General features: G+C 36.3%; 1 protein-coding gene across 1 annotated transcript in view; it reads right to left on the bottom strand.

Moving 5' to 3' along the window:
- LOC110461761 (dedicator of cytokinesis protein 7-like) overlaps positions 1-12,753 on the bottom strand; it is a 64,082-nt gene that overhangs the window by 20,604 nt on the left and 30,725 nt on the right. Inside the window, 10 exon segments of the mRNA XM_021515397.1 lie at positions 3,448-3,624; positions 4,018-4,330; positions 5,624-5,934; positions 7,858-7,971; positions 8,118-8,258; positions 8,432-8,563; positions 9,686-9,741; positions 10,380-10,538; positions 11,102-11,260; positions 12,264-12,480. Of these exon segments, the coding sequence (XP_021371072.1) occupies positions 3,448-3,624; positions 4,018-4,330; positions 5,624-5,934; positions 7,858-7,971; positions 8,118-8,258; positions 8,432-8,563; positions 9,686-9,741; positions 10,380-10,538; positions 11,102-11,260; positions 12,264-12,480 (1,779 nt within the window).

Below are 12,753 nucleotides of genomic sequence, written 5' to 3'. Positions count from 1 at the left end.
ACTTGTGGATTAATTGTAAGCCCCACATCTATATCATGCTAGTCTACACTAGATTATGAAGTTTACTATTTTATATCGTATTTACATTGACCAATAATTTAACAGAATGTGATATTAAAGTTGCACTGAAAAAGGATTTCGCACTTTCGTAAGTGAATATATATGATGGTGTGAAAATGATGAATGAAAGTACTAGACTAGTTTTCATAGTGATTAAATTAATATTGATGTATGTTCATTCTTCTACTGCTGATGATGTGGAACTATTAACATAATAAGATAAACCAAACCTTCAAAAAGATCAGGACAATATTTCAGGGATATGACCAATAAGATGTATGTGAATGGAATGAGATTTCGGTAATGTAGCCGGGTAGGAGAAGCGACCGAAACCTGATGCGGGATTTGGAAAAAAAAACGGAAAGCTGGTGAATGAGGCAAAGAGGAATTCATTTCAACAACCGCAAGTCACGCAAATCCTCTGACCAACCCGAGTGAGCAGCAACAAACATACCACACAGTACTGCACCAACGACTAGTACGATCAAGCTCCGATAATTACGACATGTTTCTGTCCTACAAGGTAAAGCTCCGACAGAACCTGTCCCTTACCTTATCTGTGTTAACACAGCTAATCCTCACACGTCTAGTCTGAAGTAAGGTACAATTGTATCAGATGCTGATTTTACTGCCAATCACGATATAGTTAACATATTTTTATAGAAATACACTTTTTGTCAATTTGTAATAATAAATAACATTGATGTCTCATTAGGGGTTTGTTATAAACCTGTTTTACTATATAGATAACTAATGTCTTAGGTCCCCTGGGGTTTGTTATACACCTGTTTTACTGTATAGAGAACTATTATCTTAGGTCCCCTGGGGTTTGTTATAAACATGTTTTACTGTATAGAGAACAAATATCTTAGGGCCCCTGGGGTTTGTAATAAACAAGTTTTACTGTATAGAGAACAAATATCTTAGGGCCCCTGGGGTTTGTAATAAACAAGTTTTACTGTATAGAGAATTAATACATTAGGTCCCCTGGTGTTTGTTATAAATCTGTTTTACTGTATAGGGAAGTAATGTCTAAGGTCCCCTGGGGTTTGTTATAAATCTGTTTTACTGTATAGAGAACTATTATCTGAGGTCCCCTGGGGTTTGTTATAAATCTGTTTTACTGTATAGGGAAGTAATGTCTAAGGTCCCCTGGGGTTTGTTATAAACAAGTTTTACTGTATAGAGAACAAATATCTTAGGGCCCCTGGGGTTTGTTATAAACAAGTTTTACTGTATAGAGAATTAATACATTAGGTCCCCTGGTGTTTGTTATAAATCTGTTTTACTGTATAGGGAAGTAATGTCTAAGGTCCCCTGGGGTTTGTTATAAATCTGTTTTACTGTATAGGGAAGTAATGTCTAAGGTCTCCTGGGGTTTGTTATAAATCTGTTTTACTGTATAGAGAACTATTATCTGAGGTCCCCTGGGGTTTGTTATAAATCTGTTTTACTGTATAGGGAAGTAATGTCTAAGGTCCCCTGGGGTTTGTTATAAACAAGTTTTACTGTATAGAGAACAAATATCTTAGGGCCCCTGGGGTTTGTTATAAACAAGTTTTACTGTATAGAGAATTAACACATTAGGTCCCCTGAGGTTTGTTATAAACCTGTTTTACTGTATAGAGAACTAATATATTAGGTCCCCTGAGGTTTGTTATGTATGTCTGTGTACTATATCACTGCCTGGGGAATTTACTAAATGGTTAGTACAAGAAAAGTTGGATATTTTGGTATAAAATTTAGCACTAAACATGACAGCTCTAAGTCTTTATTATGTATACATTTCAAATTAATCTGCTTTCAAAGTTACTGAAAAAAGCAAACATGATGGTAATGAATTAGTTATAAGCTGGGAAGAGATGGAAAGGAGAGTTTATGAACACTAGAAGACACCACACCCAATGATACAAAACTACCACAATCATCACCAACAACACTGAATCATGCCGTTAAGACAATAACAGGAGTATTTTACAAAATGTATGGATGGCATGCATTTTGTAAGGGAGATAACTCTTAGTGTCTACATTTGTTAATCCATAATTATTGAAATTCAAAGTTTGTAAATTATTTGGATTGACTAAGTAGATGAGAAACTTAACTTTTCTTTAAAGAAAGCAAAAACATTCTTATCTGCCACACATTCATTACATCCTGAACAAAATATTGTACTACAAACTTTCAACTACATCATTATACTAATAACTGTTTACTAAGTGTTACAAAATAATTACAGTATCATGAACAGAACATGCCAAAAACAACACTAAGCATGCTTAGACATGTTTAAATGCCTGAAATGATAAAAACTTGTAATTGATTACCAAAATATAGGACGAACAGATGGTAGCAGAATATAATACAGTTATGTCAAATTCAAATTCCTTGTAATTATAGATTGATAAATGTTGTGGTGTTGATCAAACAAATTATAAACAGATGATTTTTAGAATTTATCCAAAATATTTCTTCTTAAAACGGAAGAGTTCTTTAAGGTATAGAGTCCCAGTGCTCTGTGTGTACCTCTAATGAAAAAGAGTTCAAATTTGTTTGGCATTTTTTTTAATTTGGAGTTGCTCTACAGCAAAGATTCATATTTGAAAGTAATAAAGTTCTTTTTATTTCCTTTATCATAAAAGCATCTCCAATCCACCATGGGGATTTGATTCCTGGGCTTAGTCATTATATAGCAGGGATAGTTTGTGCCACCCGTCATGGTATTTGATATGTTAATACTTCTTCTGCTATAAATAACTCGGAATAACTTCAAAATGCTCTACTTTCCTTCGAAGGCCATCAACCAGAAATAATAGATTGTTAACTTTTTTGCAGAAAATAAAACACTAGACATTTCAGCAAGGATCCCATCATGTGCCTGGCCATATATATCCCTCATAATCTCCAAAAACAAGCCACAAACATCATTTCTGATTTCAGAATATGGTTAATTAGGCTTAACACATGTATGTTATCTAACAAATACAATTTACCACCAAGTACGAACAAAATGAGACCAGAAAAATCAAATTAATAGTCTCAAATAAAATAATACTGTAGAAACGTGGTAGGACTCTATACCTTAAAGAGAAGATTTCTTATAACAAACAAATCTATAACAACCCTACATCAAAACTATAACAACCCTACATCAAATCTTAACCTAGTATATCAATGTCATAATCACAGATTAGAGTTCATAAATCATTAATATCCATTTTTAGGTCCTAAAAAAACTTTTTTTTATAAAACAAACTAAAAAAAAGGATCTTGACAAAAACTAGAACTGCACTATTAAATTATAAAAACAAGATAAAAAGATTATGCAACTAGCTAAAATAAACTTATAAATAAACCAATGGCTTGTGTTGCAGTGATGGGACAAACCTTGTATTCAAAATTGGAGATGGCAAAGTAGACGACCTCGAGCAGTTGGCTGAGGACACCGATGTTGAGGTCAGTCCACCACTGTCGCAGAACCGTCTGGTCTGCATTCTTCAGCACCCACATAAAACAGATGAGCAGGTTGCGCGTGCATTCCGCACTCAGGGGACACTTTTTGGCCTGCAAAAGCACATTTCAGGTAAGGTAAAAATCTAATGGGAAAACAATTGGTAAGCAAGTATGGGTGAAAACATGATGGGGACACTCATGATTTAACAAGCCAATTCATTGGTATTCTGAATTAATTTAAGGAATGAAAAAATTTACCAAAAACTTCATGAATAAACAAAATGAAGAAAAGATGACGATTGATTAAAATAATGTTGAGATCAGTAGTAGCTGGAGAGACTTGACACCTATGAACCATAAAAGAAAAAGATGTTGTTTTTATTTCAATTTTCTGTAATACATCATGACACGAAAATCTTAAAAAAAACTACAATAGCCCAAACTTGTGCTAAATATTTACCGACATCATGTGACGGAAATGTAAGGATAAGGAAGTGAACAAACCTTGCTGTTGCTGGAGTGAGGAGTTTCAGAGACTCTGCCTCCAAACACACCTTCTCCTCCAGCTATTGCCATGGCAACTCGATGGCTGATTTTATCCCCTTCATCATCCTCAAAGTTTCCCGAGTTTCTGTACCGACCTTCGACCCTGGGGTCGTACAGCTGAGAGAGGGCATCTATTACTATGCCTATGAGGGGCATGTATAGGGCAGCTAGTCTGCTCTTCATCTCTGGGTCTGTGTAGCGTACGTCCAGGTCGTGGTTGTACAACATGTTACATACCATGGTGATAGCACGCTGGTGTATGGCAGGGTGGCTGTAGAGGAAAAACCAACTTACAGATACAAGTACACACACTAAGGTAAGATACAGATCATATCCACTATCATAATGTTTGATTTTACTCACCAGAAAGGTTTCTGCTGATTAAATTTATTAATAATTAATCCAAAATATCACACCTTTTTAATCATAGAAATAAGGCAATTCAGCTTTAAGTTGTCACACAGAGCTTAATAGTAATAAATACCACTATAATACTGTAATATAGACAAAATCAGTGGCAGCCATGTCCCATGAATTATCATAACGATATACTATCTTGTCTGAAACTTACAATGTCTCCAGTGCCACGGCAAGGTCAGATAACATGAGGCCCACTAAGAAATGTTGTTGTCGGAACTCCAGGGTGAGCTCGTAGAAGCGGCCTTTGTCTGTCAGGGTGCTGGTCGAGGTGTAGGACGTGGTGGAGGTGATGCTGGAGATGCTGGGGGTCGGGCTCGATGAGTTACCGGACGGGGTCAGTGGAGTGGCAAATGGAAGATTCAAGGGAAAGAAATGCTCATGGCTGCAGATAATACGGATAAAGTCGAGTCTCAACAGCATCAGAGTCGTACCGTCAGCCAAGGTACGCAGCCTGTCTGAAATCTGTGTGATACAATGTAAGACACTTGGACATTTAGTTTTATATAGTCTCCATGAGCATCAGTTTTATTGTTAACCTACATAGCCAATCTGAGGCCCTGTAATAAAACAAAGGACACTACTTGTATAATAGGTTTGATATAGTCTCTGCAACATCAGAGTCGTCCTATTAGCCGAAGTAAGTAGTCTTTCTCATACCAGTATTTATTACATACTTACTAATAAATACGNCTGAGAGAGGGCATCTATTACTATGCCTATGAGGGGCATGTATAGGGCAGCTAGTCTGCTCTTCATCTCTGGGTCTGTGTAGCGTACGTCCAGGTCGTGGTTGTACAACATGTTACATACCATGGTGATAGCACGCTGGTGTATGGCAGGGTGGCTGTAGAGGAAAAACCAACTTACAGATACAAGTACACACACTAAGGTAAGATACAGATCATATCCACTATCATAATGTTTGATTTTACTCACCAGAAAGGTTTCTGCTGATTAAATTTATTAATAATTAATCCAAAATATCACACCTTTTTAATCATAGAAATAAGGCAATTCAGCTTTAAGTTGTCACACAGAGCTTAATAGTAATAAATACCACTATAATACTGTAATATAGACAAAATCAGTGGCAGCCATGTCCCATGAATTATCATAACGATATACTATCTTGTCTGAAACTTACAATGTCTCCAGTGCCACGGCAAGGTCAGATAACATGAGGCCCACTAAGAAATGTTGTTGTCGGAACTCCAGGGTGAGCTCGTAGAAGCGGCCTTTGTCTGTCAGGGTGCTGGTCGAGGTGTAGGACGTGGCGGAGGTGATGCTGGAGATGCTGGGGGTCGGGCTCGATGAGTTACCGGACGGGGTCAGTGGAGTGGCAAATGGAAGATTCAAGGGAAAGAAATGCTCATGGCTGCAGATAATACGGATAAAGTCGAGTCTCAACAGCATCAGAGTCGTACCGTCAGCCAAGGTACGCAGCCTGTCTGAAATCTGTGTGATACAATGTAAGACACTTGGACATTTAGTTTTATATAGTCTCCATGAGCATCAGTTTTATTGTTAACCTACATAGCCAATCTGAGGCCCTGTAATAAAACAAAGGACACTACTTGTATAATAGGTTTGATATAGTCTCTGCAACATCAGAGTCGTCCTATTAGCCGAAGTAAATAGTCTTTCTCATACCAGTATTTATTACATACTTACTAATAAATACGTGTTTTTTGTATATGCGATACGACACAATTGTTCTTACCCATATCAGCCCTCGCCGTATCACACCCCAAAACCTGTATCAGCCCCCGCCATATCACACCCCAAAAACCCGTATCAGCCCGCAAAACCAATATCACACCCCTTTTGGATTTTTTTCGTTTTTCAATATTTCAAAAGAAAAAAATTATCGTAAGATAGTAGCTTTTATTAGTAAGTATGTAATAAACAGAATAAATCATGACTTTTTCCACACCCCTTTTTGATTTTTTTTTCGTTTTTCAATATTTCAAAAGAAAAAATTATCATAAGATAGTAGCTTTTATTAGTAAGTATGTAATAAACAGAATAAAACATCACTTTTTCCATATCACACCCAGTATCAATCCTCGACTAATATCAGCCCTCGGGCCTTCGGCTGATATTGCAGTCTCGGGTTGATACTGGGTGTGATATGGAAAAAGGCATGTATTATTCTCTATATACAGGGTAAGTAGTCAATCTGATACCAGTATATACAATGTCACAATCTTCCTGATAGCTTATCAACACTTTCTGAAGAAGGTTTCAACATTGTTTAGGTTCCACAATAAATAAAACATCTAAAAGCATGTTACTTGCGTTCAGAACTGCTTCCTTCTTATTTATTTATTGTTTTTTTTGTGTTGACAGGCTGTTAAGGTCCTATATATTTAAATCTACAATCTCACAAATTTCTTTTCTTTTCTTTTATTGGCAAACATCTCAAAATCAATTAAAAACTGTAAGACCGTCAATTTAACTGAACTGTCATAATTATATAGGTGTACAATTTCACATTTGGAGTATTTACTCGCAGGCTGATTCTGAAAACTTTTCCTAGCCCAAACTCTGTAATCTTATATCAATCATTGAAAATGGTCACTAGTTTCAACATTGAATTTACAAATCTTGGGTATCAGGTAGCTGACATGAAATTTACTTGTCTTGGGTATCAGGTAGCTGACATGAAATGTACTTGTCTTGGGTATAAGGAGGCTGACATGAAATTTACTTGTCTTGGGTATCAGATAGCTGACATGAAATTTACTTGTCTTGGGTATCAGGTAGCTGGCATGAAATGTACTTGTCTTGGGTATCAGATAGATGACATGAAATGTACTTGTCTTGGGTATAAGGAGGCTGACATGAAATTTACTTGTCTTGGGTATCAGATAGCTGACATGAAATTTACTTGTCTTGGGTATCAGATAGCTGACATGAAATTTACTTGTCTTGGGTATCAGGTAGCTGACATGAAATTTACCTGTCTTGGGTCTCAGGTAGCTGACATGAAATTTCCTTGTTTTTGGGTATCAGTTAGCTGACATCAAATTTACTTATCTTGGGTATAAGTTAGCTGACATGAAATGTACTTGTCTTGGGTATAAGGAGGCTGACATGAAATTTACTTGTCTTGGGTATCAGGTAGCTGGCATGAAATGTACTTGTCTTGGGTATCAGGTAGCTGACATGAAATGTACTTATCTTGGGTATCAGGCAAATGAATTGTACAACCCAGGACACTAACAACTGTACCATTCACCTTTAACAGTTTACACCAATTAGTATTAAATGTAAAAAAATCATTTACACAGTCCACAAATACACAACACATTTACATACTCCACAATTTACACCAATTACTTTAATATTTACTGTGTAAAGACACAGTTAACTTACTGTTTTGCAGTACTGGCGTATGAGCTGGAACACATAGCCTCTATCCATGTAGGAAATTAGATCATGTAGGAAGAACGCCAAACTGGTGTTGAGGCTTCGGATTAGTGGTGGGTCCTGGCAATCACAAACACACAATTAATATTTATTTAACAATTCATCTCATCATTCCATCAAGTAATCTCATCATTCCATCAAGTAAACTGAAGTAAATCTGAAATTCTAAAAAAACGTAAGAGTTACTTTGAACTACGTATACATACCTTGATGTACCTGTCTAGGATGTCACGCATGAAGGTGCCGATGAGAGAGTTGATATCGTCTATGAAGTGGTCGGGAAATCTCATCTGACGTGGGATGCTCAGCCTGTCCGTCTTAGCCAGGTGTTCAGCTATACTTTTTATCTACATAAAATACACGTTCTACATAATTGTCATTTCAAACCACAAAGACAACATTTAAGACAACCCATATAGGATATGATGGATAGGAAAAAGTTAAGAAATCTGATAGATTTAACAACCGTTTATCAGTCATAGCTGTACTGTGGTATTTTGAATGGCAGTGTCGTACTTACAATAAGCTCAAAGAAGAACCAGGAGTGAGCAAGGGCAACTTCACGAACGGGGCCACTTAGAACCAACCACTGTAGTGTTAGCTCTTCATGAACCGTCTACAAAAAAACATCATATTTACTGTTTTCAAATAGCTCATTTATACACATTAAATTTACATAGTCCATAAATAAAATACACAACAATTTATATAGTCAACAAATGCAGAACAATTTACACAGTCAACAAATATACAACACTTTTATTGACAATTTAGAAAGATACACACAAGTAAGTATTACATCAATTGGATTTGTACATACACTATCAAGTATTATTATCTTCTGTCTATATATATACTGTACATTTTATCTTCTGTCATCTATATATATACTGTACATTTCATCTTCTGTCATCTATATATATACTGTACATTTCAAACGTCAGTTGTATTGACGGTATTTATCAGGGGAGTATATTGATTAATTTTAACGTCAGTTGTGTGGACGGTATTTATCAGGGGAGTATATTGATTGATTTTAACGTCAGATGTATGGTAGCTAGGTATTCATCAGGCGAGTATATTGATTGATTTTAACGTCAGTTGTGTGGACGGTATTTATCAGGGGAGTATATTGATTGATTTTAACGTCAGTTGTGTGGACGGTATTTATCAGGGGAGTATATTGATTGATTTTAACGTCAGTTGTGTGGACGGTATTTATCAGGGGAGTATATTGATTGATTTTAACGTCAGTTGTGTGGACGGTATTTATCAGGGGAGTATATTGATTGATTTTAACGTCAGTTGTGTGGACGGTATTTATCAGGGGAGTATATTGATTGATTTTAACGTCAGTTGTGTGGACGGTATTTATCAGGGGAGTATATTGATTGATTTTAACGTCAGTTGTGTGGACGGTATTTATCAGGGGAGTATATTGATTGATTTTAACGTCAGTTGTGTGGACGGTATTTATCAGGGGAGTATATTGATTGATTTTAACGTCAGTTGTGTGGACGGTATTTATCAGGGGAGTATATTGATTGATTTTAACGTCAGTTGTGTGGACGGTATTTATCAGGGGAGTATATTGATTGATTTTAACGTCAGTTGTGTGGACGGTATTTATCAGGGGAGTATATTGATTGATTTTAACGTCAGTTGTGTGGACGGTATTTATCAGGGGAGTATATTGATTGATTTTAACGTCAGTTGTGTGGACGGTATTTATCAGGGGAGTATATTGATTGATTTTAACGTCAGTTGTGTGGACGGTATTNTCATTTCCTTTCATACTGCCAGTCCTGTCTAGGTAACGCCCACTACCACCTGTGGTCAGGCAACACAATGTTCTATAGAAACACTAAATCATTATCATATGCGGTTATTTGATCCAAGTGTAGTGACCAAGCTGATATTACTGTAACCAAAACAGTCATGTATATAACATTATCACATAATGTACTGTGTTATCCAGTGAATATACCCATGTCATATTTTTTGAGTATTAACCCATGTAATATGACCTATCAGCCCTGTGATTGGTTGAAATTTTCATTTGTTTCCATTGTGACATCACGCCTATAGCTAGGACAAGTACATGACGTCACAGATTTACGCATTGGAGTCAAAATGGCTGCTTTTTACATTTCAAAGATGCATGAAAATTGTCATTTTACATGAATAAATGCCACAAATCTTGATTATGTGATAAAAAGGATCTTATACTCTTTTTCATTTCATACAAAATTAATGAATCTCGTCATAGTTTTTCATTTAGGCAAGCCTCAATTGAAAAATTCTTTTAGACTCATTTCATAAATCTCATATAAAATGGAAACTCATGTAAGATCCTATATTTATTACATTTTCAAAACTATGGTCAGGACACTAATCTCTATCACAACAGCTTAGTTTTTGTCTTATAAAATATGTTTTTTTTTAACTGAACTGAAGATAAGTCGTACCAATGATGCCTTGGACCTCGTTATCAGGACTAGTAGGGGTACTGCCAGCCAAGTCAGGGTTACTGTTGCTCCTCTGGTACGGCTGCTTGGACACCGGCAGTGATGAGGGTCGCCCCAGAGTGTTATATCCAGATGAAGAATTCAGGTTTGGTAAGGTTGCTGAAATTATAACACAAATTCATATTCCATATGTGAAATGTAAGCATTTCTTTCTATTGAATTTTTTTTCTGATGGTGAGATCTACAGACTATGTACAAAGGAAGCCTTCTGATTCACATTATTTACATGCTCCTAACTGTAAGGTTAAACAAAAAATAGATTTGTTTCCTGTAACATTGAAACAATTTGGGCAGATAGATATAGGTAGACACGTATAAAAAAAATAAAATTGTATGTGGTTTATGTAGGAGAGCGATCTAGATTTTAATAATGCATAATTATGCTTCTTTGAAAAATTAACTAAAAATGTTAGGTATAGGCACTATAACTTCGGGTAGGCAAGGTTTCGGGGAAAAACAAAAATGTTTTGCTTGGCCTAATAAATACATTACTCCTGATTAAATCCCTGAACTTCTACAAGGCAGTCTTGACTTTAATCCATAGTATCAATCCTATGGAGAATGTGTGAGAATGTATCCAAGTATTTACTTACTTTGATGGACCATGCCTGGGTGTGGGAGAGATGAACAATAGTGTACGTAGGAGGCCAGTATTTACTTACTTTGATGGACCATGCCTGGGTGTGGGAGAGATGAACAATAGTGTACGTAGGAGGCCAGTAAGGAATTCCGACCATTGTGGTCATTCTTTTCTTCCAACAGTTCATGTACCTTCTTCACAATCTGCACCAGGGTCTCAAACACAGCCTGTCCTATAGTCACTGAAAGCACAACAGACCACTCATTACTGATGTTTCAACCTTCTTCAAACTTAGCTGGACTTCTGTATGAACATTATGGGGGGCACATACATTCAATTTTTCCCATAGATCCTACTTTTGCCTTTTAAGTAAACCATCTTATAATAGGTTATCAATTTGACAAAATCTAACTACATAACCATTATTTCATTAACAAACATAGTACTTTTAAATATATACAAAACAAAACCTTATATATAGTTAAAAAGCTAGAAGATGTCTGTAACACATGAATGCCCTTGCTCCCCTGCAGATCAATGTCATTGTTTGACAGTTTTCTATAAATAGTTAGTGGTGATCTTTACCTTATAGCACACTGAAACACAAACTTTTCTGAGACATTTTCATACTCGACTTTGAATCAATTAAGATCAGTTGTGAAATGAAGTCACTTGAGTGATGTTACCGATTTACAAATTTCTGTAAATAGTTCATAATGATGACCTTGTCCTTGACCTTGGAACCATGAAATATGAACTCTTTTGTATAAAGTTCAATCAAAACCCATTGAGAAATGAAATTCCTAAAATGTCAGATACATGACAATGAATATAATATAATATAAATTTTATTTATTTTACAATAATTATGAAACAAGTTATTTTAACTTATATTTATCACTCTTGTTGGCCCTGATGTTAGCGTGCGGAGAGTCTAAATGTGGGAGGAAACCTGAGTACCCTGAGAAAACCCATGTGGTTGGGCAGGTTGTCCCATACCTTTTCAGGTCCGATCGGGGAATCGAACCCCGGCCGCCTTGGTGAAAGGCAAGTGCGCTATCGCTATCCACTGCTCCACCCGACCACCCTAGATATATGACAACGAGTTAGAATGGGATTCACTTGGGTAACACCATTCCCACCACACCACAACCCTCTCACCCACCTAAAATGGGGAGTTATAAAAACATGAAAATAAAGTGATACAAAATCACAAGGATTTACCAATGGTTAAGTTTACTTACTGGCTTGTCCAGACATGACAGGAGGCCGCACCAGGAGCTGTATGAGTTTGTCCAGTATTAGGGGTAGAAACTGGACTAGATTCTCTCCCTTCACCAGGTGTATCTCTCCAAGACTGTACTTCAGCTCCATCTCAAACTGGGACTCGTTCTTACGAGGTGGAAGCTTCTGATCCTGTGCCAGGCGACAGAGGCCGAGAAATTTCTCCAGTCTGTCATCCTAAAGTTAAAAACAACATTTCTAATGACTAAATGTTCATCTACACATTATATTTTTAGTTCTATGAAGAGGGGGAGGGGGGATTTATAGGCCTTTAAAATTAACCAAAACAAAACACATTTGAATTCAAACAGTAAATACTTCTAAATAGCAAACCTAAACAAGCTACATCAGTATGAATTGTACTACATCAGTATGAATTGTACTACATCAGTATGTACTACATCAGTATGAATTGTACTACATCAGTATGAATTGTACTACATCAGTATG

This window comes from Mizuhopecten yessoensis, unplaced genomic scaffold (genome assembly GCF_002113885.1).
Source record: "Mizuhopecten yessoensis strain PY_sf001 unplaced genomic scaffold, ASM211388v2 scaffold10657, whole genome shotgun sequence".
Classification (NCBI taxonomy): Eukaryota; Metazoa; Mollusca; class Bivalvia; order Pectinida; family Pectinidae; genus Mizuhopecten; species Mizuhopecten yessoensis.
The sequence above is the reverse complement of the archived record's forward strand: the minus strand, read 5'-3'. Positions and strand labels throughout refer to the sequence as shown.